The sequence below is a fragment of the Saccoglossus kowalevskii genome, chromosome 10 (assembly GCF_978046115.1).
Source record: "Saccoglossus kowalevskii chromosome 10, keSacKowa6.1, whole genome shotgun sequence".
In the NCBI taxonomy this organism is placed as follows: Eukaryota; Metazoa; Hemichordata; class Enteropneusta; family Harrimaniidae; genus Saccoglossus; species Saccoglossus kowalevskii.
Window position 1 is genome coordinate 11,409,063 of NC_140650.1, and position 26,651 is coordinate 11,435,713.

Consider the following 26,651-nt stretch of genomic DNA (forward strand, 5'->3'; position numbering starts at 1 on the left):
TTAAGAAGAAGTCAACAAAACCATTTATGATCAAAAATGACAAACTTACAGGATTAAGGATATCTTCACTAAATGTTTAAATCTATTCCCTGACTCGAAAAAATTTGTGAAAATAAAATGGTTTTACTTACGGAATCCATCATATTAGCAATTTCCTTGGTTCTCTCCATCACTCTAGTAATATCCCTTTCCAAATATTCAAACTGAATGTTGGGAAAACAAGAAATAAAAATAAAGCCTTGTTTGTTTTAAAATAACATCCATTGATGTACATGTAACCACAAATACTGGATTTTCACCTTTCTAACATCATAATGTTCAAAACTGTAATAATTATGTCAAGGAGTTATGTGACAAGTGTATGCACGTGGTACGACAATATCTCATGAATTGTGAGATGAACACAAAACGACAAATGTACAAATTTTTAGAAATGCTAAGTGGCTAAATGGATGAATTGAGTTCATCTGAGTTGCAATTCTTACTTATTAACACTCCACGTATGATGTGTGATTTTCTTCTACGAACACAACAATAATCTTGCTAATTTTTGTTTATGAAATCGAATAATTCCCAGAATTCAATGTAATCTATGATACTATTGGTCAAAATATGTTTGATTGATGAATGCATGGGACTTGAAAGATCATGTGATCCTCATCATCATGTACATACATACGACACAACTAATTTCGTAATTTTATTTTCCCCTCAAAGACGTAATATTCCCATCAATCTGTCACATAGTGAATTAAAATTGTCATTTGCACTCTTTTTGAGGGGGGTGCTCGGGTAAGCACCCACCTCTAAAAAATCATAATTTTCTGAGTTGAAGACACTGGGGGCTAACGCGGTCGAGTATGGTTGATACGCTGCATATTCATATAAATCCTTGTCATGTGATGTTATATTTAATATATTACTATGACTGTAGAACACTGTTCTGTTCTTGTTTATATATTTATCATCAGAATGCCAAACTATTTACAATATATTAACAGAGCATCAACCCAAACAACAAGTAATCACATTGTTATTATAGTTCCACCAAAGGTACCAACATATCAAATATAAAATCAGTAATTTTTAAGTTGAAAATAAGAATTTTACCAAAAATAGCTCACCCAAATTGGATCAAGTATCAAATCAATTAGATCAGTATTTTTTATGAAGAAGTTGAAAGACTAACTGTTAACAGAGAGACAGATGAACAATCACTTCGCTCTGTCATCTTTGTTGACAACAAAGCTAAAAATGTGGTAAATAAAGTGCGCGAACTTCAGGATTCAAGATGGCGGCACACATGATTCATGTTTCGCTGCTGATCAAAATGACTGACTCTAAACGCTATTCAAAGCGGAACTATTTTCAGTTCATTGCCAGTAATCGATTGCATTATCATTGAACATTATTATGAATAAGCTGTTTTTGCTTCTCATAATTTGTAAAACAACAAACAAAATGCTAGCATCCATTGATCGGAAGTACATGTTTTCAAACTCTCAGGGTATACAGATATCGTCCATACTCCATATATACACATGTTGTCTATAGAACTCGTCATCGGCCACTCACGCTGCACTCGCTATAAGTGCATGTGTTTATAATAGAGAAAATAACCCACCTCTCTGTGATCATTGACAATGTAAAGTTCTACATATTTTGTTTCAGTATTTACATCTCTCTCTACTCTTTTCAGTGTTGGTAAATCATCTATAACTGCCAAATTGCTGTATCCTGAAATAATAATGTTATACTGAGTTCTATACAAGTTAACAACATTATAATACTAAGTTTTAGTTATTTTTGATTGCAGTATGTGTCAGTTACATACACAGTAGTCATATATCCTGTAACCCTTGCAGCGCTTAAGTCAACTTCAGACACAATCCACAAATTACTGAAGAATACTTTATTTTCGCTATTTTCACTGAAAATAAAGCGAATATACTTTTTTTCCTATATTTCACATTAAACTCATCAAAAATCAGTGAAAATAAATTCCATACAAAATGCCCAAAAAGCCTTTTCAGCGAAAATTAATTCCAGCGAAAATAAAGTATTCCACAGTAATTCCATTTATAAAGGGGAGGTAAGTGGGGATAGATGGTACAGGTTATACAGGAAACAAGTCATTGAAAATGACACAGTCCCTGTTGAATTTTTGAATGTTCTCTTTGTGCTCGTCATATTAAAGTGAAGGGTTGTCGCGTGCATGTCCTTGAAACTTGAGTCCCAAGTGGCAGATACAACAGATTGTTTATTTACATCAAATTCAAACATGTGTTGCGTGATGACCCCTCCGGTTTAAGACATAGCAAAGAAAAACATAGATCACAAGTGAAAGCATGTCCAAGTTATCACATTTTAAACAAACAAGATGGCCGCCAGTCAGCCGAATTTGATCAAATTACAAATTGAATTGACATGTATATTTATCCATTAATGACATGCTAAATATCAATGAAAATGATACATGGATGACAGAGATATAGTAATATGGCCACAGATAAAAACAGCTGTTATTCGGCCATCTTTGATATGATTATGAAACAAAGTGACATATATGATGAATGTGCCAAATACGAATGAAAATGGTACATAAATCTTGGAAAATGGTACATAAATCTTGGAATAGTAATACGGCCAAAAATTCAGATGGCTGTCAATCGGCTATCCTTGATTGGATTTTGAAACAAATTGTCATGGATATGTATCCTAACATGTATAAAGTATGTGCCAAATTTGAATGAAAACTGGCAAAGCATGTCCAAGATACATTTAAAAAAACAAACAAGATGCCTGCCATATGTCCCACATAAAGTACTAGGCACATGCAAAGAATGAACAGAATTGGTTCAAAGGACTCTGAAACGAACGCACAGACGAACGAGTGCACAGACAGACAGACGAATGGACAGATGGTTAGAGGACATGTGTCTTAACCTGTATAATCTATGTACCAAATTTGAATGAAAACTGACAAAGCATGTCCAAAATACAACATTTTCAAAAAACAAGATGGCTGCCAGTCAGCCATTTTGATTCAAATCGCTAAACCACTGCATGTGCATATGTCCCACATAAGGTACTAGGCACATGCAAAGAATGAACGGAATCGGTTCAAAGGATTCTGAAATATGACTCCGGACGGACGGAGACCGAATCATAAGTTCCTGTTTTCGGACTTTGTCCGAACAGGGGCTAATAAAACCCGCATTTTACATTTTTACAGGGGAAAAAAAAAGTTCCATTACAGTAAAAAATAGGTTTTTACACTTTACAGATAAGGCAAATTCCTAATTTCATTTTACATTTTTATAATATATTTGATAATTTGTGTTTAAGTATCAAAATTGGAAATTGAATACAAATAACAACATTTAATGTCGGAAATGCTTTGTACGCTTACAAAAATTAAGGTTTTTGTACAATATGACGAATAAAATGGCTGATTACATTTTACACCCTGCCCGTGTCTATGAATTTATGTTTTTTATTTATTCAAACAAAAACAATTGATTACAGCTTACGAAATTACCCCTTGCCGACCCTTGATTAAAAACTAGAATGTCACATTTTGTCTGTTTGGTCTAAAATTATGATTGAATTCAGTGAAAACTACAAGCAGCCTCTCGGCTGATAGTGCTCCAATGCACATTTCAATTACAAAAATGAAGATATCATCACAAAATGAACAAATCTGAAAGAGGTGCCCCTGAGGTACCTATATGTATAATATCAAAGCAGCAATCAGACATGTGATTTTTCACATACACATGTATATTGCAATACCGGTGGTTAGGTTGCTTTTACATTTACAAGTACCGTATTTTAGAATAAAGACGAAAACAAACATACCACAATTTGCCCTGTGAGGGCGCTTTACATCTTCTGACTTGTAAATAAGATGTTTTAAAGAATTACCCTCTAAAGGTTCTATATAAAAAGTAGTATCTTCATCAAATACTACACCACTGAAATGAAAGAGAATAACATACAATTGATGATTTATTTATATTATGCCTTGAAGTATGTGTATGGATTGCACGGAAGTAGAGTTTGAACCATTGATACAATATCATAAAGTCTGTATTAGAAGTCGCACCCATTATTTTTGAAAAATACACATTTTCACAATGTGCAGATGTTCTAATAGAAAGCGTATCCCCTCTGTTGCATTGTACTATTTTAATAGAAGCCGTGGTTTCTAATACAGATTTTCACAATGTGCAGATGTTCTAATAGAAAGCGCATCCCCTCTGTTGCATTGTACTATTTTAATAAAAGCCGCGGTTTCTAAAACAGATTTTACAGTATAAATTGTTAGAATTTGCTGCTAGATATGTTTTTAATTTGAAGAATTGAAGAATTGAAGTGTTACAGCGGTCACTCTGTGTAGTGTTAGATATGGGACCAATACTGACATATATAAAACATACAAATTACATTTGTTTGTTCACACAAAATTTAAACATGCGACTGTAGTGATTTAATGGCGTTAATATGAACAAAATGCTTTTTTAAGAGTTTTCACAGATTTGCAAATTTGATCATTAAATCATTAAATGTTCACAATATAATAGTACAAATGATCACGTTGTCCACATATTACCGGATTCTGCAGTAAATTCACCCTGGGCCGTTAAACCGCTGTTTGGGTGATTTTTCGACACTTTTTTAAGGTGTTATTTTAATCTTTCCTGATGATGATTAATTTTTTGAAATTTTGGGATGGGCGAATTTATGGCAGAATCCGGTAGTATAAAGCCTAGAGCAAAAAGGACATGTGAATCAAATCTATTTTGATTGTGAGATTCAGACCAGAACCATCATTGAGTTTGTCTGTAATACAATATAATGATGACATAACAAGACTTACCTTAAGCCTCTACATGTACTTATAGCTACTTTAGATGAATTACTACCTCTAACTTCACCGTGATAATAGCAGTGATGATGCTGTGGACAAACAAAAATATATGGTAAATAATTAATACAGTATATGCTGTGTTAGTAACAAATGTATTTGGTGTTTCTATGGGCAAACTAATATTGTAACTTTTCAGTATACAACATATGCAAGTTTTGGTTTATAAGTGCCTCTATTGGATATGGTCAAATGTGATGAGAAAGTCATCAGAGGTGGCAAATCTCCCTGCATCTTTATTACAACTGGTTGAACGCCTGTATCTGCAATAGTGTTCAAAACACTGACCATATACATTGTATGATAGTTAAATCAGATTATGAACCCAATGTCTTCAAGAAAGTACTGGTTGAATGTCTCATTGCAACAGTGCTTGAGATGTTATAAAGATATTGAATATTTGACCAGATCTAGTGTGCAATGTCCCCAATATATCACTATGTGAATGTCTATCTGCAATAGTGCTGCAGATGTGATATTTATTTTATTTTTATTGATGTCACATGACAATATATAGACAATACATATGTTGATCAGATCTAGCGTGCAATGCCCTCAATATAACACTATGTGAATGTCTATCTGCAATAGTGCTCCAGATACGACTCTGTACAAACAGACTGACATCAGCTGGTAACCACTATATATCCCTCTGATAATCAGGTATATTACTGATTTCCAAAGAAGACAATATATTGTTCTTTGGGTGAAGAGACATGAATGCTATTACCGGTATTGCCTGAATATGGCCAAACAAAATGTACTCCCAGTTATGACGCAATTCTCAGCAAATTTGATGTAGACATGGGTCTATTGGTACACAGTGTTATATGTTTATATACAGACAAATATTATGGAGGCCATTGTTAGATAGATCAAATAATAGAACAATGTCACTGGGTGTTGTACAAACGTTTCATATACTAAACCCAGAATGTACAATGTTAGCACAGAGTAAAGTACATTATTGTTTCTGGTTTTAAACCACATGTTTCTTCATACTGTTTTCAGCACGATTTAATATTGTGACATCAGTGTGGAGCCAAGAATAGTACATTGTATGTCATACAAACAAAAATGGCAATGAGAGACAGGGTGGATGCAGTTACACCAGTGTGTAGTTAACAATAGTACATTGTAACCATGTTGAGAGAAAGGGCGAATGCAGTTACTGTAAAATGACTAATTTTCACTGGGTTTAAATTTCACTGATTTACCATTTTAGGCATGTTCAGTGGGTTTTAAATTCACGGTTTCGTCATTTAGATAATGTGTTTTATGCTAAATTTTACATATTCACTGTGTTTTAATTTAGCGCATTTTTCTAGTCAGCGAAATAAGCTAAATTAAAACCCAGTGAATAATTACCCCCTTTACAGCACATTATTGTATGTAGACCACCATGAATATGGTGTCAAGCAAGGTTAAATGAGAAAGACATAAATGAACTGCTTCCTGTTGTGAAGAGCATTAATGTTGTTTTCATACCAACATTGTACCGTAACCAAGTTTTAAATTTTAAATCATTGGTAAAACATACATAGCAAGTGAAATCCAGTAAACTGTTTCAATGCTAGGAATTTTTATGATTTGATGAATCAATGATTTTTATGAAGACAAGTTGTTGTGAAAGTCGTTGTGATGCGTCTGTAGGACCCCAATGAAATTTTCACTGCTACACATTTTCCCTTTTATTTATTAACCTGTAAATCTTTGTCTCTCACAAAATTAAATGGTTAACAATTTATCTTAGATTTGGAAACATCTGATAAAATAAAAACAATAACTCCTTAAAACAAGATGGCTTCCAATCAGCTATTTTGAATTGAATCTGGAAACAAAATGACATACATCAAGATCTTTTTTTATTTAAAGTACATGTATTTACCAAGTTTGAACAAAATTCCATTCATAACGAATTGCAGAAATAATTCATTTTGATAATTTTAAGCATAAAAATGGTCAGCATCAGCAATCTTTAATCAGATTAGGAAACGAATAAATGGGTATACATCTGCCAAGATGTATTTGCATGTCAAAAATACAGATGGAAACGCACATATACATGCACATATGAATGCATGCATGAACATCAATTCATAAGTTCCTTTTTTTAAACTTCATTAGAACAGGGAAATGTGTTTTTAGATGCACGCATGTATGTCCTTTACAGCATCAAATCATAAAATCAAATAGGTAATGAGGCATTATGTCAGGGTATAATCTGATCTAAGACTCCCAGATGAGGCTGTCATGAAATACGATACGTTTGCCATCTTAGGTACTCGTAATCAATTCCAATGATGCTTTATTGGAAAATTACAATTAGCAATATTCTTAAAATAGAAGGTGAAGGTTGTGTTTTTGACATGACAGGTAACATTGTACGATATAGTGGCTACTGTAAAACCATTTATTTTCACTATTTTGATGTATTGAGCGTATTCACTTGGTTTTAAATTCACTAATTTGACAGAGAAACAATGAGTTCCATTGTTATTTTATAAGTCCATGTGAATTTAAATTTAATAGCAGATTACATGTAATTAGAAATTGAGAAGGGTAGACATACCCAACCCAAAATACATGTACCTTTAGAAGACAGAATCTGTAAGCAATGTTCCCAGATCAAAATTGAAAATGAAGAACATTTCTTCATGGAATGTCTTAGGTACCAAACAGAAAGACAAAAGCTATTTAATAATATCAGTATTCCAGAAGAATTGAAAAGTGATAACCAGATATTTAAATATATTATGAGTTCAAGAGAAGACGTACTAATAAGACAAGTTGGTGAATACTTATACAAAATATTTGAAATCAGAAATAACAATAACTGACATTTTACTTTTACTTTAATTTTATATGTATTGTACTTTATTACTAACATTTTATTGCTGTTCAACCAATGGAAATTATTTCTAAGGATGCAATAAATTCAATATTATTATTGTATACTCTTCAGCAAAAATAGCAAAATTAAATAAAGAGAGTAAATAATGCATTTACTGTATACACAGCATGTATATAGCTGGAAGTTAATTTTTGTTTGAGCAGCAATTCAATTTTAGCTTTTCACATGCTTAGCATAAGCATAGGCAACATGACCTGATATATGGATTTCTTATTTTGTATTCCCACAAAGGTTAGTATAGAAATAAAAATTAAATAAGACCAGCACATGTACTCACCATGGATTCAGGAACTTTTGTAACTAGAGTTCCATCCTCTAGGTAATATCTTTCTACAAAGTTTTCTGGAAATAAAACACTAAAAGAAAAAGGAAATTAAAAAGCAATGCATAAATTAATTGTTTTGGAAATTCAAAAGTACACATACAACATAAGGTTAACTTTTAGAGGTGTGAATCGACAAGTATGACAGAGGTATACTGTGGTGGCCAATAAAATGCCAAGGAAGTTATGCCAAGCAGTGTGCGTTTTCATATAATAAATGCACTACTGTAAAATACTTTATTTTAAGCTGGAATTAATTTTCGCTGAAAGACGTTTTGGGTATTTTGTATGGAATTTATTTTCACTGATTTTTGACGAGTTGAATGTAAAATATAGGAAAAAAGGTATATTCACTGGATTTTGTTTTCACTGAATCAATCATTTCGCGAAAATTAATTCCAAGCAAAAATAAAGTATTTTACATTAACAGGTATATGTTTACCGTTGGTATGTGTAAATGATTATACAGTAAATGACATTTCATGTGTGCTTGTAGTATTCACAATTCTTATTGAGCAAATAAGTTATTTTACATGCGAACATGCCATGGTACAACAACATCAGCGATTTAAGTAAAACGAAATTATTTGTTGCAAGGACATCCCTCTGTAAAGAATATTACAGAAACCTAAAGTTTCATTGTGACATTTGTGTGGAGAGGTGAACATCATAATAGTGTAACAGGGCTGTAACTCTACTATTTACACCACTACTCTGACAGGTTGACCAAACACTAGTATTTCCATTGTATTTTTCATTAACACATTATTCATTAAACAGTACTGACACTTGCCGGCTGACTGACAGGAACTGTGGAGCTTGAATTGTGCTGCGCTCAATGAAAGTAGTAAAACAAATATACGCTAGCATTTCTAGTAATAAACACTAAACTCATCCAACGATAAAATAAGAAATTATTTACCGGTAATATTATATTAAATCTATCATCACTTTTAAATTGGTTGTGAAGTAAATAGGGTACAGGTGAAGCATTTATGGAAAGGATAGAAGACAACATTCATGACATCCATCATAAAGTGCTGTCGACTCTAGCTAGACATAACAAATTTTTTTGCAAATCAAGACATTTATTTATTTACTCACTAATTAAGACAGGTAATATACAGTTTCAATGTTTAGCAAGTACAATTAATCTGCAATTTGAGCAGGAAAATAAATCACAGACTCTGACTGAGATGGATAGATCCTTACAGCCATTATGTTTTTTTTACTGTTTACGTGCGATGTGCAAATTACCAGGACACTCACAAAGCTGCTAAGAAAGCAGTAAAATAAAAAATTGTGTAGTGTGTATATGTGAGGGAAAGAGGGGGGTAAATCGATATAATGTGATTTCAACTTCAATTTTTATGGATGATCTCATACTTGAAGAGCAGAAAACTGGCTCAGAAATACACCAATATATGGTAAGTAGTACAGTAAGTGCCTGGAAAAGCTATGATGTCGAATTTTTTTCTAACCCACTTAGCAGGGCAACCTGACTTGTTCCTTCAAGATCCAAATTGAAGTGTGCTGTTAACAGCACTACACTGTATTGGCTAAAACAAACGCCTACTCATTAGCATTACAAAGCCTAATACAGCTTCACCTCAGCTATGTGGCCACCTGAAATTCCAGCGCCATCAATAATACGACAAAATGATTGTTTTCAAAACTATAAAAATATATTGTATATAATTGTAACCAATTTATTATATTAAATAATATATTTTTGGTAATATATAACATTTTATTTAACTACTTTATTAAATAGAAGTAACTGTATACTGTAAATTAAATATGTTAGTCAGCATATGTTTTGTTGAGTTGTATGTAATACTATAATAACTTACTCATTAAGGTGAACATCTAAGATAAAATCTTTTCCAAAAGCTTGAAATGTAAAACTGGTATCTCTCAAGTGACCATCCTATTGAGAAAACAAAGGATATAATGAGTTTGAAACATTTGGCTGAAAATGCACTAATTAAAATCAGTCCATATGATGTATTGTCCAATTAAAATCAGTCCATGTGATGTATTATCTAATTAAAATCAGTCCATATGATGTATTGTCTAATTAAAATCAGTCCATGTGATGTATTGTCTGATTGAAATCAGTCCATGTGATGTATTGTCTAATTAAAATCAGTCCATGTGATGCATTGTCTAATTAAAATCAGTCCATGTGATGCATTGTCTGATTGAAATCAGTTCATATGATGTGTTGTCTTAATAAAATCACCCAACATGATGAACTTTGATTTAAATCATCTAACAGGATGTACTTTCTGATTGAAATCACCCAGCATGATGCACTTGCTGATTGAAATCACCCAAAATGATGCACATTCTGATTGAAATCACCCAGCATGATGCACATCCTGATTGAAATCAACCAGCATGATGCACTTGCTGATTGAAATCACCCAAAATGATGCACATTCTGATTGAAATCACCCAGCATGATACACATTCTGATTGAAATCACCCAACATGATGCACTTTCTGATTTAATCACCCAGCACGATGCACTTGCTAATTTAAATCACCCAGCATGATGCACTTGCTGATTGAAATCACCCAAAATGATGCATATTCTGATTGAAATCACCCAACATGATGCATATTCTGATTGAAATCACCCAACATGATGCACTTTCTGATTTAAATCACCTGACATGATGCACTTTTCGATTTAAATCACCCAACACGATGCACTTGCTGATTGAAATCACCCAACATGATGCACTTTTCGATTTAAATCACCCAACATGATGCACTTGCTGATTTAAATCACCCAGCATGATGCACTTGCTGATTGAAATCATCCAAAATGATGCACTTTCTGATTGAAATCACCCAACATGATGCACTAGTCACAGCTATTTCGTGTTCACCCCTCATTTTAAGCAATTGACATTTATTTTTCAAGAATTTTTATCAGAATCACAGCAGACTGCAAAGAAGTCAACTCTTAATACGACAAACAAAAAATAGTACATGACCCCAATTTCTTTATTGTACCAAAATTGAGGGGGTTATCTGGACATGGGCCCTCACCTGGTAACTACGATATCAACTTTGAATTGTCTATTGCATACCAAAGAAACCAATATGTATATTGCAGGAAAAAATGGCCTCCAGTGGGCCACATTTAATTAAATCATTGTTCATAACATGAACAAGCACCTGCAACTCGATATGTAATGCTATCACACAAAGTTTGATTGAAATTGACCAGTCATGATGACTATATTCAGACATACAATCACCTATTAAGGTCACAAAGTCAGGTGAGTCATCTACTCCGTGATTTTTTATGAGGTAAGGAAATTTATACAGAGACGAAATTTCCCGGAAGTTACTTTACCCCCTGGCCTCAGGAACACCATTAAAATCTGTTAAAATGGGTTCTCAGGAAAATCAAGTGGTTTCACTTTTAAACAACAAAGTCAAATTTCACAAAATTGAACTTGAATTTTTTCTATATTTTTTAACAATTTTGCTCACAAACTATGGGTATTGAAAATTATGCTTGCTTGGTCTAAAATTAATGAAGAAATTATTGAAAATTACCTAAAAATTTAATAAATGTTTCTCTAAGAATTTGGCGAGAAATCATATAGCATTCAAATTGTTCCACAGTAAGTGATTGAGATCTGGATATTGTGTGAATATAAGGTTGAGGTGTACACTGATGAGAGATACTGCATCACATTAAGACCTTGATAAATAATATATGATGTCTACAGTCTGAACCTAGTCTCATCACTCACGGCTTTACAGTTCTATATACTCTGAGAGCACATAGTAGTACAGATAGTAGACCATTTTCTGTTCACTGCAAGATTATGAATTATTTGTGAAATCAAACATAAAAACAAGAGTCACAATATTGTAGTAGCGTCAAAACATCACATGGAATTAGACAAACGCGAACAAACCAACATATATTTTGGGTATTTTCCTGTTAACATGTGCTGTACACATGTAAATGTAAAGTATTCCTCAGCACTCAACAGTGAACTATAATAAAAAAAATTCAAGTTCAAAATCAAATCATTTGATTTTTTGCGACAGATGTTCGTTCGATCTGTGCTTCTTATGTATTATGCGAGATCTCGCAGTGAACAGAAATTCGTCTATATATTACAGCTTATTGAAAAGAGTGAAATATCATTAATTTTTCAGAGAGTCAGATTGAAAAATTAGATTGATAATAGTTGTGGAATACATCAAATGATAAATATAAAATTGGTAGTTGACCTTAAAGGAAATTAAACAGTATACTGTAAATGCATTAATTATTTATTGGGTTTTATTTTGCTGTTTGTGCTGATGAGTCAATCTGCTAAATTAAATCTATTTGAACATGTAAAATAATAATAGTACTCATTGATATACTGGGAAATTTGTAAAACACAGTGATTATGCTCAAAATATCAAAATAGTGAAATTAAATATCAGTGAAAATAAACGGTTTTATAGCATCACAATAGTTGTAGTAATTCAAATATAAAAAGAGAAAATTCAGATATGGCTTTAAGAACAACCACATTGCTGTCAATTCTTTATTTACAAGTTTGGTAAATCAGATATTTTAATTATAACATGTACAGTGCATGAAGACTTACAAAAATAATGTTCAGTTTGAATGAGGCAGAGAAAAAAAAATATTTGTGTTTCGATGATCCTACTGATACATATTATCATATTTTGGTAAAATTTAGTAATGTTCTACCCACAATCATAATAATTAATTAAGACCATCACAGTAAATTCTTTCATCAAAAGCATGACTCATGTATTAACACATCGTCGGTTGATGCAGTTTTTTTTTCATTCATTTTGCTAATCATGGTGGCTTTCAGATGGCAATGTATTGAGGTGAATGAGAGATAATAAAATATATTTTCATACTGTAAAATACCTCATTTTAGTTTGTATTCATTTTCGCTGAAAAGACATTTTAGGTGTTTTGTATGGAATTTATTTTCACTGATTTTTGACGAGTTAAATGTAAAATATAGGAAAAAAGGTATATTCACAGGATTTTATTTTCACTGAATCATTCCTTCAGCAAAAATAGTGCAAATTAATTCCAAGCAAAAATAAAGTATTTTACAGTAGTTGAAATTGACTTTTTTTTGTATGGAGTTTATTTTCACTGATTTTTGACGAGTTGAATGTAAAATACAGAAAACAAGCAGCCTCTCAGCTGAGATAGCTCCGCTGTTAGCAATGCACATTTCAATTAAAGAACAGAAGATATCATTAGAAAATGAACAAATGTGAGAGAGGTCCACATGTAGTACCTATATGTATAATATACCAAAGCAATTGGACTTGCAGTTTTTAACAAGAAGTCGAAAATATCACTTTTTACCAAAAATTACAAAAATATTCACCAAAATTAGAAAATTAAAGATATTACAAAATAAACAAATCTGAGAGGTCCACATGTAGTACCTATATATGTAATATCAAAGCAATTGGACTTGCGGTTTTCAACAAGAAGTCGAAAATATCACTTTTTACCAAAAATTACAAAAATATTCAACAAAATTAGAGGATTGAAGATATCATTACAAAATGAACAAATCTGAGAGAGGTCCACATGTAGTACCTATATACTAGTATGTAATATCAAAGCAATTGGACTTGCGGTTTTCAACAAGAAGTAGAAAATATTACTTTTTACCAAAAATGACAAAAATATTCACCAAAATTAGAGAATTAAAGATATCATTACAAAATGAACAAATCTGAGAGAGGTCCACATGTAGTACCTATATATATAATGTCCAAGCAATTGGACTTGCGGTTTTTAACAAGAAGTTGAAAATATCACTTTTTACCAATAATTACAAAAATATTCACCAAAATTAGAGAATTGAAGATATCATCATGAAATGAACAAATCTGTGAGAGGTCTACCCAAGGTACATATACACCAAGTATCAAAGCATTCAGGCTTGTAGTTTTCAAGAAGAAGTCGAAAAACTAAAACATTGCTCATATGATAAGCTCCGCTGTCGACTTGCTGGATTTTATTTTCACTGAAAAATAAAATAAAAGTATATCACAGTAGATTATAATAAATAAGACCTTTGCATAATAAAAAAGGATTTTGGTGATTTGTAATTATAGTTGAATTAAAATATAAGGATACAAAAAAAGAATGATATGTCAAGTGTCTACTTGCAATCATACATGTATGAAGTAATTCTAAACTAGATGCACAAGTACCCTACGTGTATACTCCCATCAACTCAGAGATGCCATGAAACAGTTAGTGACCGAGTTAAAGTGTGTTATTAAAGAGGCAAATCCAAGTCTGAAGATGTTCGTAATTGCATATCTAGTAAACTATTTCCCTTCTGCACTGTTTTGAGGCCGAATGAATGACAGACAAATTTCCAAAAAACAAAAAAAAAATAAAATGTGCATATGTGAACCATGTACGTCTACATATTGCACAAAATCTGTCAAAGCATGTCAAAGAAATTATGTCAGAAAACAGACGCATACACATAATGATGCCTCCCTAACTACATGTAGCCATGGCAACTAATTAAGTATACCTTAGTAACAGCACCAGATGAGTAGTATAGTTTGTAGTATGGTATGTACATGCATATACAATCACAGCAAATTTAGCTTTCCACTAAAATACAAACAATTAGAAATTCAGAGGTTGCAGAAAAACCATGGAAAATATTTTTTTTTTCTTTAATGGTTTTTTTAATGTTATTTATCCCTGCAATATTTATTTTTCTATTTTTTTTTTGCTGTGCGTTTTTTTTTATAATTCTGCCCCCCTAGTTTCTAATGGTCAACCCCTAATTTAATTATTTTACTTTTCTAGCTTATTCATTACAATTTGTTTACCTGACACTTGATCATTGATCTATACTTTCTAGGGATTTAATAGTAATTGACACTCACTAGGCTTTATCACTTTATAGTCATAAAAAGTCAGAATTTATAAATATAGTGTAATAAAATCCGCAAAATACATGTACATACATTGAAATAAAATATAAAAAAAATAGATATTTATTCAAGTCTGGACAAAACAAATTCAAGTGTAGTGCACAGTTCATAGCCAGAAAGGGGGTCTCACAAAAACCACCCCACAAATTTTAAAACAATAAAAATATCACCAAAAAAATACAATACAAACTGAATCATCACAATTATATACTGGAGTTAAAATGATCAAATAACTGAGATTTGAGAGAACAAAGTTTGAAAAAATGTCAATATTACATTTAGATGAAATGTCATTAAACCTCGCCATGCACCTCAGTAACAATGACTTTTTCTGCAATTGACTAACCCATAACTGGGTTTTAAAATGTCTCAGATGCCTTGTTGGAGTGTAAAAACAATTATTATACATCTGCCACCGTAAGGCCATAAGCTACAGCGTGCCGCGATGCACCTCAGTAACAATGATTTTTTCTGCAATTGACTAACCCATAACTGGGTTTAAAAACGTCTCAGATGCCTTGTTGGAGTGTAAAAACAATTATTATACATCTGCCACCGTAAGGCCATAAGCTACAGCGTGGCGTAATTTTGCGGTATTGCACTGGGTATTGGCATCTCACCATATTAGGAAATTTGAATTCCAAATATAGAACGATTAGGCGTGTAAGCGTCCTCTAATAATATAAAAACAAACATGGCAGCCCCCAGGGTACTTAGCTAAATCTGTTCTAAACTTTTTGAATTTTGGCATTACCATGTATCCTTGGAAGGAAAAGAAAGTCAGGCTCAGACAGTATGTGTTCACATCGCTGCGTGTCGGTCGATACTACAGCTGTACTGTCTTCGTGCATACTTTGAGGTAACTTCGTAATAACCTTATAGTATTACAGGACAGTCATAGCAATAATTGACAATTTTATGCAAGAAGCTCATATCAAAAATAATTCTAAATCTAAATAATAGATAAAAGAGATATATTAAAAAGTGTGCAGTAAATAATTATAGTTTTCTGCATAAATATTTTACAAATTTAAATTGCAAACATTCCATTTTGATAGAAAGTATCTTTTGATTTACCCATGTTACTATTATAAGACATATTGCGCAGATTAGTCTGCACAATTGAGATATATGGTGATTTTGAGAGAAATCTTATCTACCGGGTAGCTTAAATTCAGCTCAAAGCTAGCTAAATTTCAAGTATTTTGCTGAAGGAATGATTACGTGAAAATAAAATCCAGCGAATATATTTTTTTTTTTATATTTCACATTAAACTGATCAAAAATCAGTGAAAATAAATTCTATACAAAACGCCCAAGAAGCCCTTTCAGCGAAAATTTATTCCAGAGAAAATAAAGTATTCCACAGTATGCTTAAATTGTATTAAATGAACTGTCAAAACTAGGCTAAGTCAAAGAAGCGATAGACAGAGAATAAGGTTGGGCAGTCAGGGACTGCTGACGATAATTTATTTCATAAACCGGCGCTTGGTTGGCGCACAGTCCCTCTATCCCCGGTCTGGAAACGACTAGCGTTCTTTTGTCTCGAACCGCAGTGCGGGTAAACAAACCGTTCACACGCGGGCGGAGGGATTCAGGAAGTCAGACAGATTACAATACCTTCAAAATTTACCGTCATGCAAAGCGATACCTCATTGTATGACTTCACTTTGACTTCAAATTCGGGCAACCACTACGTAAACAAACATGTAAACAAAATTATCACTATGAAATTTGGGTTTTTTGAACCCTGATACGCATCACAACCAGCCTACCAACTCATAAACATCCAGTTCCTGCAATTCAAAGATTAATATCGGGAATTAGGTTCATTTTCTCGTTTTAATAGGGAAAAAAACTTCGCGTGCCAACATCGCTAAACAAATCTTGTCAAAATGGCGTCGTACATGTTAACGTAGTCGATCGAAAAACCTGTGATATTTCTGATTCTTGGGGGGTTCATAACAGTTCAAGTCAACTAGACAACAACTAATGACTTTATTCTATGCAAAAGTATATAACAATGCTTCAATGTTTGTATATAAATAATTTTTTTAGCACAGAATTGAGTACATTGTCATTTCAAAACGTCGCCATTTGCATTTACGATCTAAAAAGCATTCATAAAAGTCGCTCAATTTAACATTAATAAAATGCGGTGTGACAAGTAACAAATCAGCCCACCAATTTTTAATGATATGTTTCGATCATAAAATGTCAAATTTGAAGACAAATATTGGTTTCGCGCCGAGAAGTATGGTAAATAAAATTGAATTAATTTCAATCACCCCAAAATCAAAAACGACAAATATCTGGGTAAAGGTATGAAAATTTGTTTCGAAAATGTGTCGCTGCTGGTAAAATAGATGAATTAAAGAACTACTCGCCGGCTAAAATATGACCTTATACAGATATCCTGATTAAAAATTATGTGAAAAAGTACGAATTCTGGAATAAACAACTAAGTTGTAAAAAAAATACATAACACTGACGATGTCAAATCACGTACTGATCACGTGACAATGCTTTGCCCACACCCGCAATGCGCCTTTGCCAGGGAAGGAGACCAATTCACACCTAATACAATGACCGTTTCTAGACCGGGGATAGAGGGACTGTGGTTGGCGCATGCGCAGAAGCCACCATATGAAAAACCCCATATGGAAGGATACATCCCTGTGAGGTAATAAAGTACCTCAAAAAACTATAAACTACAAAGCTCAAAATCTGTAACTACAAACTAAATCTATAAAAACTACAAGCATAAAATAAACAAAAAGGGAGGGTGGGTTGGGGAAACAACGCCTGCTGTGCGTGTCCAGCCAGCTAGCCAATAATACCCTCAATCTGTAATGCTGCAATATATAGTACTTGAGGATGAAATTCATTACATCACAAAATGTGAACTTTACACAGATGAAAGAGAGTTGTTATATTCACATTTTTCAAAGAAAATTAACAATTTTCAACACTGTACAAACAAAGAAAAATTCATTCATATATTGAATACAAACAACAAATATTTACTAACAGAGCTTATCAAATTTATAAAAACAGCAAATACCATTAGAGAAAACCACCTAATGGGTCATTAATATTTTTTTTTTTTTTTTTTTTACATTATTTCATGTAACTGTATTGTATTAGATTTTAGATATCAAACTTGTTATGTTTATTTTAACACCTTTATTGCATTTCATAAACCAAAATAGATATGCAATTCATTCTATAAGGTTGTAATAAAGAATTATCTTATCTTATCTTATAGTGCTAATGTGTTAGCCACACTAGCTAAGATAATCACACGTTTAGCTTAAAAACAATCAAGCACTAGTGCTGATGATCTTTTCCTGTCTTGGCATTGGCTTGAGATTGTCTATACCAATAAACAAGCTGGTTGCTATACAGCTGGTAGTGAGGGGAAAGATTACATTGCTTAATCTGTGACTAAAGGTTACGTAACAAAAGATGACACATTTAAAAATGTATTAAACATACATACATAACCTACAAGACTTCAAGCAGCCCATTAACAATTTGCGTTTCTAATAACCCTACAGATTCATATTTTTGGTGAAACTAAAATGTTTATTTTAATCAAATTAGCCATGTCCCACTCACAAACATAACCTTGTTCATTCATTTCCTTTGACATACTGGATGACTAGCAAACGACTGTTATACCATATTTGCTCTATTAGTAAGCATGGACGCACTAAATTCAAAGGTATTTCTATGGTCAAGAGAAAATAATATTAAAACGACTCAGTATGCAACAAATGCAATGTTTGGTTTATATGCACTTCTATTGGAGATGCACTTCTGATAAAGTAACCATGGTGATGACTAACTGCAATTATGGTTATTGTTTCTCTTAACCCTTTGCGCCCCAATGCGGCCATATACGGCCGCTTATTTCTGACCAAAGATAACCCAATCCGGCCGTAAAAGGCCACCCGTTAATGCGCTGTCAAAATCCCAATGCGGCCGTAAACGGCCGGTATTTCATAGATTGAAACAGAAGTTGATTCTGATCTCCCATGATCTTTGCATGAAAAAATAAATTGTTGATGAAAATAATTAGAAATACAGGTACGTTCAGACTGAAAATTATATACGAATTGTCCTCGTACTTTTCTTGTACAACGGGTTTTTCGGACGGTGTTTGTGAAGAGCTGTGACAATTTGCATAAATAAACAAACACAGCGGCATGTTTGGTGAAAGTTCATTTATTCTACCGCAGTTTTTATCCAAAATAAACGCATAATACATATAAAATTTATATTCATCTGAACTGGAAACATTATTTAAATAAATTACCTATATAAAATGTTGTTGTGGCTGTGATTTGGCTCGAAGTATAGCCACTGTACTCTATAGGTCGGAACAATTCACGAAGTCGGAAAGTCTCATGTCAGGATTGACATTTATTGAACTTTGAAAAGGAAACATCAACATCGGCTTGAAACAACAACAAACGTAAAAATAATAATAACGATAACAATGGCACGAGGACCTCAAGTGTCACATGACACAAAACTCAAGTTGTGATAGATCGGTTTTAAACCAATCACTGATCGCGGTAATAACGTCATAGGTCAAATACAATGTATGATATAATAGGAATACGAATAATCTAAACTAAACATCAAAGCTATTGCTGAACAGAAATAATACAGCGAATTGAATATTAATTATAGAAAACATTTTGAAGTCTAACTAGACAATTCAAACTTAATCAACAAACACACCTATGATTTGCATCTCGCCCCGACATACTCCGGGCACAAACGAGTTGCTGGCAAACCTGTATCAAAACATAGTGGGTTTGCTTAACTGTAGAATCAATGTAAAATGCTCAAATATTCAATAAAGGGAACATTATAACATAGAATTATGATACAAATGAATATCTTGCCTAAATTGTGCAATATTCATTATTATGAGAAATACTGTTCTTACTTATTTCTAGTGTTCAGTAATAAATCACTGTTTTGAAAAGAGTTCTCTGGTGATATCGAAAAGTTTGTAAAAGAGTCTCTATGTGATAAAGAGTCAATGTAATTATTCACACAGAATTATCATTGTACTGCATGGTGATTCTTTGTTTGGCTAGTTGAGCTGCCTTTCTTCGTGATTGTCTGTGAATTTGCGTTGTGTTAGAATTGTCTACTTCATCATTGATTGGTTGTGAATCGATCAATGACGTCGCAGATATGTCCGTTGATATTTCTTGATCAGATTGCGTGTTGTCGGTTGATATCTCTAATGGATATAAACGTGAAATGTCTCGGTTGGTCATTCCACTTTTCGTCTTGATTTCTGCTGCGCGAACAATACCGTCCGAACCTGGTAATAACTTGGTAACACAGGCTAGGTTCCAGTGAAGGCGCTTCTTGATGTCATCATGTACTAAAACTATATCACCAACTTTGATTCTATTGGTTTTGACACCCTTGTGTTGGTTGATGTGCCGTTCGCGAAGAGCGGTGATATATTCATGCGACCAACGCCTCCAGAAGGCATCTTGAAGCATAGTGAGGTAACGATATCGGTGATTTGCAATGTGATGATTCATCAAGATATTGGGGTTTGTGACCGTTTCAGTAGCTTGTGGTAAACTGTGTATACTACGCCCGTTGATCAAATGTGAAGGTGTGAGCGGATTCAGATCGGCGATATCTGAAGAAACAAATGTCAGCGGTCGTTCATTTATTGAAGATTCAATTTCGGTCAGAATAGTCTCCAATTCGACATAGGTCACACAGGATCGCCCAAGAACTTTCTTAAGGCTTGTCTTGGTAATAGAAATCATTCGTTCGAAGAAACCTCCACACCATGGACTGCGCTTTGGAGTAAATTTCCATGCTATGCGTTGATCTGATAAATAGCGTTGTACTGTAGAATTTTGAATGATTTCTTTGAGCTGGTGTGACGCTGATACAAACGTTGACGCATTGTCCGATATGATGAGATTAGGTGTCGAGCGACGTGATGTGAAACGTCGAAGGGCTAATAGAAACGATTCAGTCGTAAGATCTCTGACGAGTTCTAAGTGTATGGCGCGCGTGATAGTACATGTGAATAGACAGATGTAGACCTTAACAATAGCTTGATTGATTGGGTCTTTGACGAATAAGTGTCCGGTGTAGTCTATTCCAATAGAAGAAAAGGGTTCAGATCGTTTTACTCTGAAGGTAGGAAGTGGCGCTGGAATTGGCTTGGAGTATGGCGTACCGTCTACTTTCTTGCAAATGACGCATTGGCGTAGAACTGCTTTGACGTAGCGTCGCATTGAGATTATCCAGTACCGCTCGCGTAATTGAGACGTGACTGCGTTAGTACCGGCATGTTGAAGACTTAAATGAGTGTCCCGAATTATCATTGTGGTGAACGCATGTTTACCGGGGATCAATATCGGGTGTACAGTGTTGAAGGGTAAGTTGGTATTCTGCAGTCGACCTCCTGCACGTAATAATTGATCGCTGTCGACGAATAGCTTGAGTTGCTTGCAGAGAATTCCAAGTTTACCATCGTTCTTGGTTAGTCTTCGAATTTCATCAGCGTAGTACATATGTTGAATATTCTGAATCCAAACTAGCTCGGCGGTCTCTAGTTCGGTCGGTGAGGGCGCTGTTGTTTGTTGATTGTTGTCATCTGGAGAGGTCAATATGGTTGTCTTCTTTGTGCGTTCTCTCAACTTGTTAATGAAACGTAATACAAACGCTGTAACTCTAAGTAGATGTGATAAATTTTGATAATGTTCGATCTGGAATACATTGTCAATATTGTAGTTGACTTCTGTGGAAGTTTCTGTGACTGAGATTGATTGTTCGCGTATCGTAGGCGATATGAATGGAGGGCCTAGTTGTGCGTTTTCTAAATTTGGCAGTGTTGTAACAACAGTGTGAAGTACTGTCTGTTCAGAGACTTCAGTGGGCGTTGAAGATGGGGCTTGCGTATATGTGGATACTGAAGTGTCCCCTGTCTTCACACGTTGATCAGAATTGGTTGTGTTTGGAGTATCAAATAACTCGCATCTGGGCCAGTGTTGTCGATTAGTTAACCAAAACGGTCCGTTCCACCACAATTTTGATTCTGATAGCTCAGCTGGTGTGATACCTCGGGTTACTAAGTCGGCTGGGTTCTCTGCTGTATTGACGTAGTGGAGTTCCTGTTGAAATGAGTTGATTTCTGTCACACGATTGCGAGTAAACACATTCTGTTTACCTCGTCCATGTAGCCAATGTAATGTTATCTGACTATCTGACCATAACACATATTTTGAGATTGAGTATTTCCGTTCAAGGGATTTACCAACAAATTGACTAAGTCGTGTTCCAATCAGGGCACCCATTAACTCTAAGCGTGGTATTGTTAGGGTTTGCTTGTTTATGGGAGCAACTCGTGCCTTTGCCATCACTAATGTAGATTCGGTGTCAGATACTAAATACACTGCGGCTCCGTAGGCCTTGTCTGATGCATCAGAAAATGTGTGAATTTCAACACTAGTCGGATTGTTGACAAAATATTTGCGCTGGATGTGATTGTTCGTCATCTTGTAGAGATCGTCGGCTATATTTTGCCATTGTTGTAGTATTTCAGAGTCGATGGGTGTATCCCAGTTGTGATTGGTGATCCATAAATGTTGAATGATCAATTTTGCTTTGATATGAACAGGAGAAAACAAACCTAGTGGATCATATAGACTAGCGCTATATGCTACGATATCTCGCTTAGAAGTGAATTGTCCGAAGTTCGGCGTTTTTAATGGTTTCACGCGCAGAAAGTCAGCTTTAGAATCCCAGCGGATCCCGAGAATTGATAAGTCAGACTTTGAGTTGGATCGACCATCAATATCAATAACTTGTCTCAGAAATGCATCATTAGTGTTCCAGGAACGTAAGTTAAACTTGCGTGTAGATAGGATATTGATTGATTGTTCATAGAACTGTAATGCTTCCATTGAAGATGCGCAACTAGAAACTACGTCATCGACGTAAATGTCCTGTTGTAGAACTTGGGCTGTCGATTTTGAAGAGTGTTCATTCGTTAAATGTTTGATGGCTGCATTCAATATGAAGGGTGAACATGTAGCGCCGAATAGAACTGACTTGAACTGGAAGGTTTCGAAAGGGCTATTAATATTGGTTGAGTCCGTTAACCATAGAAATTTAGTGTATTTCCGGTCGGCTTCATGTAGACTAATTTGTAAGAAAGCCTTTTCAATATCTGCGGTTAATGCTATGGGGTCTGCTCGAAATCTCAGTAGTATAGACGTTAATGAATTGAGAAGTGGGGGTCCTGTATCTAAACACTGATTGAGGCTGGGCTGGTCCTTACCAGTAGTTGCTGAACAGTCGTACACTATTCTAATTGGAGTAGACTCGCTGTCCTTCTTGACCGAGCGATGAGGTAAGTAGTGCCCGATATTTGTACTATCATCGGTGACTCTCTCAATAAAACCTCTATGCAACTGATCATTGATAATGTTGTTGTAAACTTTGACAAGTTTGTCTGGTAGCTTGGCGATCATTTTTCTGGTGCGAGTATTTGCTGCTTGATAGTTGGTATGTAAGGTAGGGTGATCCGGTTTCCAAGGTAATTTAGCCGTGTATCTTCCATCTTCGGTGGTGAGGCAATGATCAATATATTGTGTGTATTGTTCATTTTGTGCTACTTTGAGTTTGCTTGACTTGATTGTATCGTAAACACCAACTGTCTCTAAATCCCAAAATGAGCTGACTAAACTATCGAGTTCAGTATCTGGGGCTTTGACACTGGATATATGAAAAGTCTGGATATTTCTTCCCCTCCGTCTAGTTGAAGGAATAGGCCCTGATAAGAGATAGCCGAAAGCGGAAGAAACTGCGACAGGACTGCAACCTCTAATGATGTGGGATCCAACATAGTCCCAATAATGGTCAGCACCAATCAATACATCCACAGTCATGTTAGTGTCGTGAGAAAGTGGGTGTGCTAATTTGAGGTTGCGTATATGTGATATATTGCGTAAATCGTGTGTGAGATTGTTATCTAAATTATCGGAAATTTCATTGACTATGAGCAAGTCGATTGCGCTCTTTATACCATCTATCTGTAGAAGACCGACAGTGGTACGAGGTATCGTTTTATACCCTGTTTTCGAATTGGAAAATGATTTCAGATTGAGAGTTTCCGAGTAATTGGGATTTGCATTTATCGAATTTGCAAACTTTGTTGTCACAAAACTCCTATCAGCCCCCTCATCAAAAAGGACTGTAGCGACCCTAGAAACACCATTGCCAAATGTGGTGATTCGTGCGGTTTTCAGCAAGACGCGCGGTGGTGGGTCGGTATTTGACCGCCTATTGAGAAATGGTCGCTTGGGAGAGTGATTTGATACATGCGCGAAATTTATGTGGGTATCGCTTGATTTATTTTGCTGGGTGTCTGTCGAAATAGTCGAGTGAATTGAAGTATGATGCTTGCCTTTGCACGTGCGACAAGTCCAACGGGAGCGACATTCTCGCAAAAGATGATGACCTAAACAATTAAAACAGAGCTTGTTATCATGTATAAATTTCAAACGATCTGTGCGTGTTGTTATGGTACGACAGTCTGTGGTATAATGTTTACCATTACAGTAAGTGCAATGTGGTGATCTGGGTGTATACTGCTGTGATTTAGCATTGTTTTGTGCAGTGTGTGTTCTGGCATTAGCAGTATATTTTGTTTTGTTAGAGACATGTGGATTGCATTGATAGTTACCATGGGTACCAGCTGCTTGTTTTGACTGAGGATACTGACTGTTGGTATTGAAAGCAGCAACAGACGATGGGTAGTGATCGCTATCAGCAGCGTCGTCTGATCCAATGTTGAGAGCTTTGATTTCATGTAGCATTGCTTTGCTGAGCGTCGCCAAAGTCCATGTATCATCCGTGTTGGATCGAGAAAGTTGGCGTTGAAATTGAACTGGCAGTTGCTTGAGTAAAAACGGTATCAATAGCTTTTCGTAGTGAGATTCATCCTGTCCAAGAGCTTTGAGTGAGCGAATAGTTGTGTCTAGATTATCGTGAAATGTTCGCAAAGATGTGGCGTTATAATCGGGTGGTGCACGCGTCCATAATGACTCCATGTGCGCTTGAATAATAAGTTGTGTCTGTCCGTAACGCTTTTCTAGCAGTGCGTATGCCAGTTTGTAATTTTCGGCGGACATCTGATAACCGTCTATGAGTTGCTTGGCGTCGTCGGCAACAAATGATCGCAAGTATGTAAACTTCTGTATATCGGTAATCTGCGTATTTGAATCAATTGTGGCCTTAAAATTGTCGTTGAATTCGTTCCATGTTAGTGGGTCTCCGCGGAAAATGGGTATCTCGAGGCGAGGCAGTTGAACAGTTTTGAGTTGAGGTGGGTGGCGTTGTACGCTGACTGGTCGTTGATTTGGGTCTAGAATTGAAGCAGGATTGTTTTGATTGACAAATAAAGTAATAAAAGCAACACGATTCAGTATATCTACCTCATAACTGTCAGTAGCGGCGAATTCTGGGTCGTCGATATCGATGAGACCCGTGACATATCCGTCGGCGGTGACTAGGGCTTCGACTCGCGTATCAACGGTTAACTTTCTTGCGGCGATTTCCCGATATGCGACGGTCTTGTCTTGAGCTGTCTCGTAGTTGGATACTAGTTGTTCAATGGGTTGTAGCACCGCTTGTAGCTTGACTCTTGCTCTATCTCTGTTCTTGATTAGCGTGGTGATTTTTGGTGCCATGTTGAAAACTGTGCTGGTTGAAACTTTCACTGTGTCGCGCGACTTTGAATTGCTCCGTTGAATCCTGGTCTCGGCACCAATATGTGGCTGTGATTTGGCTCGAAGTATAGCCACTGTACTCTATAGGTCGGAACAATTCACGAAGTCGGAAAGTCTCATGTCAGGATTGACATTTATTGAACTTTGAAAAGGAAACATCAACATCGGCTTGAAACAACAACAAACGTAAAAATAATAATAACGATAACAATGGCACGAGGACCTCAAGTGTCACATGACACAAAACTCAAGTTGTGATAGATCGGTTTTAAACCAATCACTGATCGCGGTAATAACGTCATAGGTCAAATACAATGTATGATATAATAGGAATACGAATAATCTAAACTAAACATCAAAGCTATTGCTGAACAGAAATAATACAGCGAATTGAATATTAATTATAGAAAACATTTTGAAGTCTAACTAGACAATTCAAACTTAATCAACAAACACACCTATGATTTGCATCTCGCCCCGACAGTTGTTTTTCCTTGTTGGCGAGTTTTTAATGTCGAAAAATCAGACTGTCATCGCAATCAGTCTTGCGTGCCAGCAGAGGTCAACACGTGAAAATTGCCGTAGTCGCTGGTTCCGTAAAAAAGGCATCCCAGTTTCGTTGCTATTTTTCACTGCAAGTCCTTATTTCGCCTCTGTTGTATTTCCACTGGATATCCGTGTATTTTTTTC

At 34.9% G+C, this 26,651-nt stretch overlaps 1 protein-coding gene across 2 annotated transcripts in view; it reads right to left on the reverse strand.

Annotated features, from left to right (window-relative positions):
- LOC100376587 (disintegrin and metalloproteinase domain-containing protein 12-like) overlaps positions 1 to 26,651 on the reverse strand; it is a 73,063-nt gene that overhangs the window by 31,470 nt on the left and 14,942 nt on the right. For both annotated transcript variants that reach the window (XM_085504236.1, XM_078012350.2), the window contains exons 3-8: positions 10,020 to 10,096; positions 8,122 to 8,200; positions 4,883 to 4,962; positions 3,862 to 3,977; positions 1,625 to 1,737; positions 132 to 203 (exon numbers count right to left, since the gene is read on the reverse strand). In XM_085504236.1, coding sequence (XP_085360362.1) covers positions 132 to 203; positions 1,625 to 1,737; positions 3,862 to 3,977; positions 4,883 to 4,962; positions 8,122 to 8,200; positions 10,020 to 10,096 — 537 coding nt within the window. The remainder of the gene's footprint in view (positions 1 to 131; positions 204 to 1,624; positions 1,738 to 3,861; positions 3,978 to 4,882; positions 4,963 to 8,121; positions 8,201 to 10,019; positions 10,097 to 26,651) is intronic.